The 14,208-nt window shown below is 48.9% G+C and overlaps 1 protein-coding gene across 3 annotated transcripts in view; it reads right to left on the bottom strand.

Moving 5' to 3' along the window:
* The window catches only part of Spock1 (SPARC (osteonectin), cwcv and kazal like domains proteoglycan 1), a 356,333-nt gene that overhangs the window by 101,240 nt on the left and 240,885 nt on the right, over positions 1-14,208 (bottom strand). For all 3 annotated transcript variants that reach the window (XM_042671324.1, XM_042671323.1, XM_042671322.1), the window contains one exon: positions 6,608-6,722. In XM_042671324.1, the coding sequence (XP_042527258.1) occupies positions 6,608-6,722 (115 nt within the window). The remainder of the gene's footprint in view (positions 1-6,607; positions 6,723-14,208) is intronic.

The raw sequence follows: 14,208 nt of genomic DNA, 5'->3' as shown, positions 1-14,208 counted from the left end.
GGCCCCTCAGTCTCCTAGGTGGCATTACAGGACAAGGAAGTATATTGAGTGTTTTGTACCAGAGATGAGGCTGTTGCCCACCAACCCCATTCCCAGCACCACACCTGCCTGGCTTATTAGCATCTGGGTGTGCACAAGCCAGGAATTCAACCTTGAAACACTCTCCATCCCTCGTGGAAAGTAAACGGATTTTTTTAAAAAAAGATGATGATTAGTTGACATGGAGTCAATGGGAAATAGAAGACGCTGCCTTGGGAAGGCACTGAAGCTAGGAGAGGCTCTGACCCTTGGAAGGGCCATGCCCAGAAACACGGTGCCAGCAGGCCAAGAGACTGATGTGCCCAGCAACAGCTCACACTGAAAGGTTGGTTCCTCAGGAAAAGGAAAATAAAGCAGGACAAACTATGGATATCATACATACATTTTACGGAGAGCCTTATATTTTATATATACATACATATACAGACACACACACACACAAACACGTATGTCTGTATACATATGTAAACCCTGACGAGTGTGTTTTCCTCACAGTGTAGCATCTGCCTTCCCCTCTGTGCTGGGCTCCCAGTGAAGAAATGTTCCTGCAGTCACTGACATCTCTACCAAGGACTGCTTTGCACTCTCTACTGCTCTTGTCATGGTGATCACCTAACCAGTACCTTCCGTTTCCAGGAGGAAACAAAAGAATGTGAGTGGCAGGCTCGGTGAAGCAGCGGCATGCGGCACGTCCATCGTAAATGCTAAAAAAAAAAAAAAATGTCTTGCATTTTTTAACGTAATTAAATATCTCTAAGTTTAGGTGGCCTGTGGTTTCGTTGAATGCTTTGGGGAAAACCACCAAGGGGAAAACGAGACCAGAATTACTGCTTTGAGCACAGAGAGGAGGAACCATGTTCAGAGCTAGGGCTCAAAGCAATGGATTGGCAGGAGGAAGGGCCTGGCAGCATAGTCCCAGGGCTATGCTCAGTGGCGCCTCAAAGCCCAGGAGCATGTAGGCCGGTGGGCTCCAGTAGGGAAACCAGCAAACTCTTTGCCCTGCAGAACAGCACAGCACAGGTCTGGAATCTCTGGTTCCAAATCTGCCCTTACTGCGCAGGTAAGTCATAGATGGAAGGTGAGCAGTCCCATCTGTCAACTGGGGATGGAAACGTGTCCCTAGTGCTGATCCTGAACCAGCTGCTTCCCCTCCCCCTCTTCTTCTAGGGCATATATATATATATATGTATATATATACGTATATGTATGTATATATATATTATATATATATATATGCGTGTGCATATATATATATGGGGATGGGCTTAAAGGATATAACCAGAGAGATGAATCAACACAATATTCGAGTATGGTAAAGTTTTCCCTATTTACTGAAGCAACTGACTCAGAAGAGAACAAGCATGACTGGCCCAGAGTGTAATTAATAATTAATTAATCATTAATACAGAGTACCAAGCTCTCATTAGCACCCTACCCAGACCAGAAGGTCTGGTGTCAGTGGAGGTCCTGGGAACTATGCCCAGAACCCAAGCCATCACGTGCACCCCCTGGGAGAGACAGCGTGAGCCACAGAAATCCAACGGCAGAGCGATGGATGTGGGCACGGCTCTAACGTGGGTAATTCACAAGGAAGCGCCAGCCGGCCGGGCACGAGGGAGGGACCGTCCCCCTCCACGCGGCCACGTGGCTGCCGAACCCCAGCGCATCTGTGTGTGTATAATCAAATGGTTCAAAGCTCCTGTAGCAGCAGGCAGTGCTTTGTTGTAAAACAAAACTGAGATGAAATAACCGCCATCCTTTCAACGTCCTCCGAGAGCCCGGCCTCGGCGGCGCGTCCTGTGATGTACTTCTCTCTGACCTCAAACACTTTGATTCCTTTCTCTTTTTTTTTTTTTTCAAGTTCGCATTAAAGAGAGAAAGCTCTCAGATTGGTCTACTGTACCGGAAGCCTCGACTGGATCAGAATTCTTTGGCCTGCGTGGAGAATTAGTTGTTATTCCGGGTAGTTGCGGAGATGAAGAGCCATTCCACTGCGGAAGCCCAGCCCTCGGGGAAGTCGGGCCGTCTCGCGCTTTACTTAAAAACAGATGCGCTCCCACGGGTCCCCAGGGCTCCGCGGGGCACACAGGGACACCGAGAACGGCCCCGGACGCCCCTTCACACTCACAATACACTCGCACAACTGGGGAGCACGGTTCGTCTGCAAGGCCTGAAACAAATGCTTCCATTGTCCATTCTGCAAATGAACATCGATGGCCACAGGGAGTTAAAATCCACGTTCAGCGTCCTGCGAGGAAGGCCCTGCCCCGCCCCCAACTCCCACACACACCAGTGACTCAGGACCCGCCATCCTGCCTGGCGGGAGCAGAGGCCTCTCTGGGACCTGAGGACCTTTTTTTATCCCTTGTCCTCTCAGAGATACTTTTTTTCCCTTAAGAATGCCTTACAGAGTATTTTAAAAACCTAAGTCAGGACGTTAATACACATCACTGTAATAAAAGGCCTTTTACAAACAGACTCTTTTACCAGTGGATCTGAGGCAGCGATGGCCAATCTGACTCCACTGTTTCTCGAAGGATCTTCTGTTTTGAAGTCAAGCCTTACAGACTACATAACCATCTAACGATCCCTAGTACTCTCCTCTTCCCCAGGCCACGAGCGATCAGCTTTCTGTCACCACAGATGCATCTTTGTCTTTAAAGCTTTGGTGTCAGGTGTGCATGGTAGTGCATGCCTATAATCCCAGCTCCCTGGGAGGTAGACACAGGACTGTGGTCTGAGATAGTCTCAGGTAAAAGCTAACCTGACAGAGGCACAGAATTCACTGCGTACAGACCACGTTTTCCTGATCCACTCATCCACCGAGGGGCGTCTGCGTTGGTTGAAATCGCCCCATTTGTTAGGAAATGGAAAGACTTGGAAAAAAATATATCAAGTGAAGTAAGCCAGGCCCAAAGAAACATAGGCCCCATGGTTTCCCTTATTTGCAATAACTGGTATATGTCAGGGACAAGCAGAAAAGGTCAGATAAGATGATGTTAAGCAAAATGAACCCCAAGATAAGGACACAAGTGGTTTTTTTCTTCCTTGCTATTGTTTCTAACCTATTTATAAGGTACCATGTGATTTTTTTTTTGTTGCTTTGTATGTCCCTCCCCCACAGTATAACCCCTCTTTTCACTGTATTTGATGGGGAGGGGAAGGGAAAAAACAAATTGTTTAAATAGGGATACAGGTGGACCCATTACAACAATGAGGTGTACAAGACGCTATGTTGAAAAATGAACTTTTCAATTTAGGTGGGGGTAGGGGGTTGGGGGTGGGGAGGTGTAGCTGAGGAGGTGGGAGGGAAGGGATGGTAAGGGAAAAACAAAGGCGGAGGCAACACTGCTGGATAAGAAATGTTCTCATTACCTTGCTCATGTAAATGTAACCCCTTTGTACAGTATTTTCACAATAAAAAACTTAATTAAGGCCAGGCGCCTGTAGCTCTTGACTGTCATCCTAGCTACTCAGGAGGATGAGATCAGAGGATCATGGTTCAAAGCCAGCCTGGGCAGGAAAGTCTATGAGACTTTTATCTCCAATAAAAGCACTAGAAAACTGGAAGTGGTGCTGTGGCTCAAGCAGTAGAGTGCTTGCCTTGAGCTGAAGAGCACAGGGACAGCGCCCAAGCCCAGAGTTCAAGCCCCATGACCGACAAAAAAAAAAATTAAAAAAGAAATAATAAAAAAAGCCAGGCACCGGTGGCTCATGCCTATAATCCTAGCTACAGGAGGCTGAGATCTGAGGATCACGGTTCAAAGCCAGCCCGGGCAGAATAGTTCGTGAGACTCTTCTTGCCAATAAACCACTAGAAAAATGGAAGGGGCACTGTGGCTCAAGTGGTAGAGTGCTCACCTTGAGCTGAAGAGCTGAGGGACAGCGCCCAAGCCCAGAGTTCAAGCCCCATGACCGACAAAAAAAAAAAAGTAAAGTTAACGAAAAAAAAAGCTGGGTCTGGGAAGGTGGCTCAGTGGTAGAGCACTTGCCTTGCATGCATGAGGCCCTGGGTTCAATTCCTCAGCACCACATAAGCAAAAAGAAAAAAAGCCGGAAGTGGCACTGTGGCTCAAGTGGTAGAGCGCTAGCCTTGAGCTGAAGAGCTGAGGGACAGCACCCAGGCCTAGAGTTCAGGCTAACTTGAAACCCTATCTGTAAAACAAACAAAAAAGAAGGTCTATGGTGTGGTGGCAGAGCTTTTTCCTACCAAACTTGAGACCCAAAATCCAATTCCCAAGATCAAAACAACACACAAATGGAAATCAAAATCATAGGTTTGCTTTCTTCAGGGGAGGGGCTGTTTTTCCCAAGAGTGATTATCAGATTCATTCATGTTGCTGGATGTATCAATTATATTGTTGCACAATGATCCACTGTACTGTACAGACTATATAGACTGGGTGCCCATTTACCCGGTTTTCTATTCAAGTAAAGCAAACTCACCTATAATTTTATTTTAGATGCTGATCTGCATTGTACATGTTTTAAAATGTATTATCTTCTGATGTGACTAGTTTTGCAAAATTGCCATTAGGACAACAGTAACTTCAATTTTAAGGAAAGCCAATTTCCTGTTCTTTTTACTGTATTTGTCCTTCTTGGATTGTGTCAAATCCAAGTTACTGCTCTTATACTTTCCTCTAAAAATTTTGTTTCAGAAAAGTGTTTAGCTTTTATATTTAGGATCATGACCTATCTCAAGTTGTGTGGCATGTTTTATACAAGTTTTTATACAGTGTGAAGTATATAGAAACGGTCATCTATAAATATTAAAACAAGCTTTTATATACACCAGGAATACTACTTGTTAGTAAAGTTTTCGCACACCAAAAAAAAAAAAAAAAAAAACACAGAAAAACTCTTAAGAACTAAAATGTTTTAAGTACTATTTTTAGACAAAGTGACCTTTGCCTATTTCCTGTTTCTTTCTGCTTTTTAATTTGAATATAGTAAAATATTCTACAATAAGCAACAACTATCATCATAGCAAAAATAGATTGGATTTCTTTTTTGAGGGGGGTAGTATTGAACTCAGGGCTTGTACTTGCTCGTCTGGGGGGGAAGCTACCACGGAAACTAAGAATCCTCCAAACGTAACCCTGCTACCCTTAGCTTCCCAAGTAGCTAGGATTACAAGCATGAGCCCCCAGCCCCCAGCCAATTATTTTTATGTCAGTACTGAGGCTCGAACTCAGGGCCTGCCTGTCTTCCTTGGCTATTTCACTCATTGCTGAGGTTCTACTACTTGAGCCACAGCTCCACTTCCAGTTTTTGGCTGGTACACTGGAGATGAGTGTTACAGACTTCTCTACCCCAGGCTGGCTTCAAATCACAGTCCTCAGACCTCAGTGTTCCCAGTAGCTAGGATTACAGGCGTAAGCTACTGGTGCCTGCCTTGCCACTAATTTTTAAACCCTGCAGATAGCTGTTCCTCTCCACTCACCCCATCTCCGTGGGGAAGGGCAGCTGGTGCAGTTCTCTGGCTGACATACTCGCTGCCTCCCCCCTTGATTGGCTGGCGAACACAGCCTACGTCTGGAGCATCATCCTCAGCTAACGCTGGCCCTTCCGCCTCTCCAGCTGTGCGTCCTGCCGCCTGGCTACGGGGCAGGATTTGCCTTTCGAGCTGCAGCACAGGCCACCTTTGGATGGCGGGACTGCCTGCAGATGCTTTGCAGAAGGAAACATTACTTCCCTGACGGATGCATCAATAGAGTTGTCAACATGGTCTCCCTGATCAGAGGGGACCTCTGAAGTAGAATACGCAAGGACAGATGTTTCATCTGGGAAGATGGCCAAGACCCTCTGAAGACGTCTGCACGTTTGAGGACTGAGTAATTCAGCCTCTAAGAGGGACAGAAGGCTGGACCCATGATCACAGCAGAGACCACTTGAGGGTTTCCCCAGGCAGCCACCACACCAGCCCCACCAGAGCCGCCGGCATGCAGCTTCAGCCAAAGCCGCCTCTGGGACTCTTTTCCCAACAAACAGATAGGCCTGTTCGTCAGCAGTGCAGTCATCGTAAGTCCACCTGCTGTGGCTCCCCTTGGGGGCAGCTTGAGGACCCCAGAGGGTGGGGGAGAGCTCCTCCAGAGCTGAGGAAATGGGGTGTGGGGTGTTATGTCCTGAGGAAGCAGCCAGGCAGACCCCGAGATCCTGAGGGATGCAGGGGGAGCGACCCCGGCTGGGCTGAGGGGCTTGGGAGGCATGATCATGCTCAGGCTATAGCACACACAACCAAGAGGCTAAAGCTCCAGTCTCTGCTTTCTGAGCTGTACGCTCCTGTATGTTGGGCCCACTCGGCCCCCACATGACAGGATGGGGTTTTCCACTCATCAGAGCTCAGGTGTGGACTCGGAAAAACGAGACCGATTCGGGGGAGAGACGATTGACCTTCTCTGCAAAACACCTGTTCAGGAATGGAGATGCTAGCAAGAATACAGGCACCGAACGCCAGACAGGATGGCCGTGTCTCTCCTTTCCCGGTCTCCCACGTCAGAGACTGGAATCTGCCATCTGCCACACTCCCGGCCCCGGCTTCCAGGGAGCTCCCTTCTGGCCTCACCTGGGCAGCAGGTGCTTGCGGCTGACACAGAGCGCCGTCTGGTAGTCCTGGGTCACACACACTTTGTGAGGGCTGCACTTCACCTTCAGGCAGGGGTCCTTGGACGGGTCCAGCGCTGAAGCAAAAGGGGAGAAAAGGAGGGGGTTAGGGGCATCAGGCAAATTTCATTTAATGTGCCACTCACATAAATGAATGGAAAAGAAACCAGTTGAGAGGGATGAGGATGGGAACGAGAGGCCCGGCCGGGGGGAGTTCTGTGTATGTCTCCCATTGTCCCCCCTCCACATCAGAACACTGACACCATTGTATGTTGGGCATTTCAGAACCTTTTATTTCATTGGAAGCGCGATCTACTTTTTAAAAACGCCTTTTAGAATCTGATGTGATCCAAAGAGGCACCGAGAGCTCTCTGGTTATTTATCTGGAGTTTCATTTTATGTCTTCAACTATGTTTTATCTTATCACATAAAAAAAGTCCTCAAAGATGCAGGTTGGTCGGATGAGTTCAATAAACACCGTCTTGTGCGTAAACAGCTCAAGATTCTGGAGAGCTAGAGGAAGTCCAGGGCAGTTTAGACTCACACACAGTTACAACGTAATATGTGTGTGTGTGTGGGCTCTATATAAATATTTATTGAGTAAGCCAGAATTAGATAAGAGCCCTGATGGGCATATAAAAAACGATAATGGAGCTGGAGAGAAAGAGAGATCCATTTCTAGGGCAAGGATTAGGGAAGCATTAATGTGTGAATTGGATCTTAAGGACGGGTAGGGTCTGAAAAGCCAAGGAGGGCAGGGAGAGGAGGCCACGCAATACTACAAGGAGGCATGTTTGGGCAACCGTAAGAAACTAACTGTGTGTTGTGGGTGGGGATAATGAGGTGAGAAAAGTGGGTCCAAACACGAACCCCCGAGAGGGTCCCCAACAACAGCGGTTCCCACACGGGGGCTCAGTCAGCACTCAGCATGCTGGGCTGGGCCGGGGAGAGCCCCCAGCGGGGTTCTCTGAAAAACAAAAGCAGTTGTGCCATCTCCCAGCTCCAGGCCAGAGCTTATTAGGCAGCAAATCTCTCATAACCGCTCCCCACTGCCAGCGGAGGCGATGTGCCCCATTCCCTGTCCACCCAAACACTGGGCCACACCGTTGGCATCCTAAGCAGGGACAGCCGCCTCGCTCTAAGAGGCACCGGCATCTCACAACACCACCCTTCAGCCTCGGCGGCGGGCACCCAGCCACAGAATCTGACACTCTTTGGGGAATGCTGGGAATGTCTCCGGGATTGTGGACATAAAGTACCCATTAGCATTTCTGTTGCCTGGGCAGCTCAGCATGGCTCCTCGAGGTACCAACTGCGAACAGGAACCAGGGTACTTTCTTAGGTCAGCGGAGACAGGAGGACAACAAGTGGCAGAGCTACTGCCCGAGACACATGCTCTAATGTCTAGACTCTAGTAGAGAGAGAGCCAATGAGAGAGAGAGCGAGGGAGGAAGAGAGAGAGAGAGAGAGAATGCACCCCGAGGATGGCTGATCATTCTTGCTCTTAAGCTGAGGGCCACCTCTAGGAAGCAGGAAGCAGAGAGGCCGTGTCTTAGCACTGGCGTCCTCCGAGACCAGGCCTTCCAGACGTTTGTAGGCAGAGCTAGGTTCTCAGCCAGGCGCTGAGAAGGCGAGAAGCTGGGAGGCTGGGGCTGACTCCACTGGTGGCCTTCACTTGATTTCCAAGTCCTTCCAGAGTGGACTGGGGTGGACAGTCTGATGACCGCTAACCACCAGCCATGCGGATCCTCGTCTCCCCTTCCGTAGTGCCACCTGCCATGCTGGGAATCTAAGGAAGCCTGAGGAACCAACGCTGGCAGCTCTGCTGCAGCGACCTGCTGACACACTTCTCTGACAGGTGCTTGGGTGCCGCTCTGGTGGCGTTTCCTCTTGGGTATGTCTCAGAAATGGAGAGCACCAGGCTGACTCTGGATGATGGGTGGGTGTGTCAAAACCTGCCCTACTGTGTGGGAAGTCTTAAGGTTTATTTTGGCATCTTTTTGCTCCTGTAGCCCATACCCCGAGGTCCACTGGGCCCGTCAGTTGGCCTGAGTGATATGGTAAATCAGTTGCATGGCAGAAAAGAGCACAGATGTACAGCTAGGACCTCTGGCTCTGCTGCTTATTAATGTCTCTCATTCCCCCACTCCCTCCTCTGCAAAGGAAGGAAAACAAATACCTATGAACGCTAAGTGCACTAAATGAGTTGATGTTTGTTGCAATAGAGCTGGTAGATGTTAAGCACCTGGTACGTGTTATGGGTTACAGGTGTTCATGTTGTTCTCTGAGTGAATAATGAGCATTTGTCATTGCGGGAACAGCAGTCAGCACTCACCAAGGGCTTCTGACACACAGGGAGTGGACTAAGCCCTCTAATTGGATTAGCTCATGTAATCCTTACAAGCAGCCTTGGAGAGGCTGCTGCAAATGCACCCATTTTGCAAACACACCTCTTCAAGAGAAGCTGAGGCTGCCCGGTGCCGATGGCGCTACAAGTCTGCTCTGAGAACCAGAATGCTCATTATAAATATGCCGTCAGCATGGGATGCAAGGATGAGTTAGGCTGAGGGTGGATGGAGGCACACACAGAGCTCAGCTGGCCCCGTCTCCCCTCGCTGCTTAGGGCTGCAAGGCAGGGGAAACACACCCTTCTGGGACTGGTCAGAAGCAGCAGTACTGGGTGCTCAGCCGTGAACCACCACACCATGCGCCTCTCCCCTCTGTAGGGAGCAACCCCCTGGCTGAGTCACCCGACCCACGGCTGGCCAGGAGTGCTCCCGCCATCTGGTGATGCGGCTTCCTACTGTAGATATCCCTTCTGATCTGGGAAACTAATGGTTCTTAACCAACAAACAACTAGAAAATCTCCAAAGGAAAATACTCATTCTTCAGCATGGCCGGCTTAACGCCATACACATATTTAACAATCTGCATACAGAGATCAAGTCTGCTAAAAAAGAAAATTAATTATGAGGGTCTGAATACTTCAAACATGCAGGAGAATTACTGAGAGTAAATGAACTTCACAGAACAACAAAACAGTAACAAATCAAGCTGTCATTGCTTGTTTAATCATCAGAACACGTTTTGTTTTTGAAAAATAGCAATCCAGGGATTGTAAGGGGGTGAGGAGTGTGTCACTTTTTGTGACACATACAGCTCAGAGAGATGCTTCCCCCCAGCTGCCACAGGCTCACAGTGAAGCCCTGGACAGGCCTGGCCTGGGCACTGGGCAGCGCTATGGAGCTCCTCTTTTCAAAAGCAATGAGAAGAGACCAGGACCGTTTGGCACTGAGAAGTCCTTGTGGGGTCGGGAGGTGCGCAGGTAGGGAGGCAGGGAGCGAGAGCTGAGAATCAGTGACGGTTGCCAGCTGGTTTGAGGCCTCCTGGTCACGGCACTGATTTCTTGGAGATGGTGGGTGCTCCACATTCTAATTTCCCTCTGCCCGTACTCGAGCACAAGGTACAGCAGTCCCAGGGGACCACACAGCCCTGTCCCATGACCTCGGTCAGGCCACGTTGGCAGGGCAGGGAACACGCCCACCACTGCAGAGGGGCTGTGAGAAGTTAATTTCCTTTTTCCTGCAGAAACCCATCCAAGGCCGGCTGGCACCGGGCACACATCCCATTTATGCTTTTCAAAGTATTTTTGACAGAAACTTTTTACTTTTCTAAAGTAACAAAAACAGCTAAGCAAGAACTAATTTAAAGAGACATTGGTTGAGCTGCATTGAATTCAAAAAGCCAGTTAATTAATGTCTCGGCATAGGTTTTTTTTTTTTTTTAATTAATTTTATTTTTTAAAGCTCACTGCTTGGTTGCAATTAAGGTGGCAATATTTTAATTATCTTAATTGTTTCTGAACTTGTTTTTCCGTTCAATGAGTTATTTTTTAATTAGCTACATTGATTTGGAACTCCGGAGGTAAGCCTTCCCGTTGTCCTTGAGCACATCCTACAGGCTAACTGCACACAGGGTCACGGAGCCGCACAACAAGGAAGCAGCTCACCGTCACCTCAGCGGTGCTGGGCAGAGGGCGGTTCTACTCTGTGGGTTGGTCGAGGGTCCCTGGGTCACCCGGCACCCACACACGCCTGTGTGTATCCAGTGAGTGTATACACAGCATCCTTCTATGGGCGGAATCTTTGTAGGCCAGAGGCCAGCACTTCTGGGGTCAACCAGATGTCCTCTCTGCTCTGCAAGGGCCACAACTGGAGAGGACTCAACCCAGCCTTCTAGAAAGTCAGCGGAGACTTCTGGAAAGACTGACATGAATGGGAAAGGAGGTTTAAACAGGGCAAAGCACAATGATCCAGGGTCAGCCAGGGCCAAGAGAGACCTGACAGCATGGTTTGGGGGGTGGACGGGGGATGCGTTTGACCAGACTGGTAGCTGGCTGGAGAGGTCATAGGGGGTCATGGTCACGGGGGAGCCTTGAAACCACAGCGAGGCCCACGAGGAGACAAGTCTCCAAGTTCCACAGTGACTTCAAACATGGCAGAACCCGGCAGCTTCTGGCACACATTCCTATTTCCAAGTTAAATAAGAGAGAAGGCAGGAAGAGGGAGCCACGTACGTTATGTGGACAGGCACACTCTGAGGACAGGTTACATATTGTCATCCTCCAAGGGAGGCGGGCATAAAGACTCGGTGTGAATTCACAGTCCAGCCCGGTGGCACCTCGGAGCTTCCTCAGACAGAGGGTCGCTCCATTTGGAAAATGTCTACACTTTCACGAGGGTCGGCTGACTCCTCCCGACCTCTGCCATGACTCAGTGCCCCTGTCCCACGCACCTAGGATTCATCCAAAGAACAGACGCACCCAGGGATGCCTGGGGAGTGACCGCATGCAAGACTGCCAGAGCAACGACTCCAGACCTGGAAAACCTCACCAGGCTGGGATGCTAGCTATTTCTTTCTGCTTGTCTGTCCCCATGGCAACTCGTGGGGCTGCATCCTGCCTCCTCTTCTCTCTGGAGCGGCCTGTTCACAGGCTGACAACACACTACATAATGCAAAATAGAAGGGCCTGCCCGTTGGATCTGGCTGTCAGTAGAGAAGAATGGTGGCTTGCAAAGACTCCCTCCTTTTGGGTTTCACATTCAAAGGGCCGACCAAGTTCTCCTGAGGCCAAACTAAGGGGCCTGTCAGTCCTGTGACACGGGAGGCTGGACCTGTGTGTTGGGGGACTGGGGAACGGCCGGACACAGACGAGGACAAAGAGAAGAGCATGGAGAGATGCACCTGACCAGAGCTGCTCTTCCATTTCCTTCGACTCAGGGCCTGAGGACTCCTTTCATTCCACAGCAAAGCTAAAAATGGGTTCCCTGTTATAATACATGTGTGTGTGCACGTGTGCACGGGCACACATGCATGTGTGCAGCGCTTGGTAACAGCCTATTTGATAGGGACTTATATGACAACTATTTTTAAATTATTATTCGCTCAACTTCTTAGTATATAGAAAAGAAAGGAAAAATCCTATGACCCCGCAAGCCAACATACTAGGCACATGGTCTAGGTCCCATGGTCTATTACCAGGGAAAGTTATAAACAATCTGGCCATCCGTATTAGTTTTCTGGGGCTGCTGTAATAAAATACCCAAGACTCAGTGATTAAAATGACAGAAAGTAATATCCTGAGGGCTCTGGAGGTTGGCAGCTTGAGATTAGTGTGCCAGTGTGGTTCCACGTCCTCACGTGGCCACGTGTGCACAGATAGAGAATCTTCCTACAACGATATCAATCCTATTGGGTCAGGGGTCCACCCTGTTTCACCTTAATTACTTGCCTAAGAAAACCTCATCTTCAAATATGGCCACTCTGGGAGGTGGGACTTTTAACACAGAAAGTTGGAGGGAATGTATACATGCACCTAAAGGTCAATGATTCAGTTCATTACAGGGGTTTCACTTATCAAACAGTACGTGACTACCTTAATAATACAGGTAGATGTTTCTGAAAGGTGAATAAGCAAGCTGAAGAAGATAGAAACAACTAGAAACATGGCGTCACTCCTTGGTTCCACAGTCTTAACATGGACGCCAGGACTCGGCACCTGCCCATTTCCAAAGAAGCCATCCCTCCCTTCTCTTTCCTGGAAAAGAACCTCGGTCCCACACCAGCCTCAGCTGTCTCCCACTCACACAGCTTCTCCTGATGGCTCCTCCACATCCCGAGGAGGGTTCATAAGCAAACCCAGCCTTCCAGAAACTCCGGGCCAACACCCTCTGTCTGTCTGTCACTAAATGACTTAGGAACAACTTCCACCAAAGTTCTAGCCTCTTTCTGCTTCCTAGAGAATTTATCTGCAGCCACAAAGTCGGGATTACAGCCCCAGGTGAGGGCACGCATGCCGGGGTTTTCCCCATAGATGAAGGAGTAGGGGATGACCCAGGACTGACTGGAACTAATGGCAGCTGCTGCCAGGAGGAGTGTGGACCCTGCCCCAGTGCAAAACAAGACATTACAAGCAACCACTGATAAGCCCCAAACAGCCCTTTACATGCCGTGTTCATATGAAGAGGGGTCTGCTAGAGCAGCTGTGGGAATGTGCTCCATAAAATCAGCAGCCACGAAATTTTATTAGCCTGGCCAGCCATTCTCCCTTCCTCAAACTACTGTCCCAGACTCCCATGATCCCAAGCTGCTATGAAATGGTAAAGAAGCCAGCCTGGGCAGGGAATGAAAGACTGAGAGACTCCTCTCTCCAATTAACTACAAAAGGCCAGAAGTGGAGCTGTGGCTCAAGTGGTAAAGTGCTAGCCCTGGACAAAAGAGTTCAGGGGCAGTGCCTATACCCTGAGTTCAAACCCCAGGACCAGTACCAGAGAGGTCGGGGGGTGGGGGGAGGAGAGAGGGAGAGAGAAACAGAGAGAGAGAGAGAGAGAGAGAGAGAGAGAGAGAAAGAAAGAAAGAAAGAAAGAAAGAAAGAAAGAAAGAAAGAAAGAAAGAAAGAAAGAAAGAAAGAAAGAAAGAAAGAGAAGAAATGGCCCTCATGGGAAAGTCAAAAGATAAGTAGGGAGGGAAAGGAAACTAAGAGAAATGGGAAGGAAGGGGACAGGAAGGAAAGGAAGAAGAAAACAGGAGGGGAAGAAAGCAGGAAAAGAGGGGAGAGAAGGGAAAGAGGGGAAAGAGGGGCAAGGGAAAGGGGAAACATTTTGCTACATAATATAGCTGGAATAAATATAACTGGAAGATATATACATATACATAAGTGTATATATAACTGGAAGAACAATGATGCAGATAGTGACATCCACCAATCTATAGAGTTAGGGACCAGTGCAGATTCAAATTCAACAGTAACGAAACGGATACAGAGATGTGGTTATTCTTAACTTCCTCACTGGTCATTGATCGACACAGAGGTATTGGGCAGTTTACCTTATCAGTCAGCGGGGCCCAGAATTGAACGTTGGTAAGTTTCTCTCCAAAGCTGAAGCTCAGAGCCACTAGGCCACGAGTGACAACAGTCTGTGGTTGGAATAAAGGTGGTAACTACACCACCAGCCCCCTTTGTCCAGCCAAGCCCCTAAGCACCATGCTAGCTGCAGGATTCCA

This window comes from Dipodomys spectabilis, unplaced genomic scaffold, assembly GCF_019054845.1.
Source record: "Dipodomys spectabilis isolate Male_0828 unplaced genomic scaffold, ASM1905484v1 ptg000611l, whole genome shotgun sequence".
NCBI classification, from domain to species: Eukaryota; Metazoa; Chordata; class Mammalia; order Rodentia; family Heteromyidae; genus Dipodomys; species Dipodomys spectabilis.
Note: the sequence above shows the minus strand (reverse complement) of the source record. Positions and strands in the feature narration are given on the sequence as shown.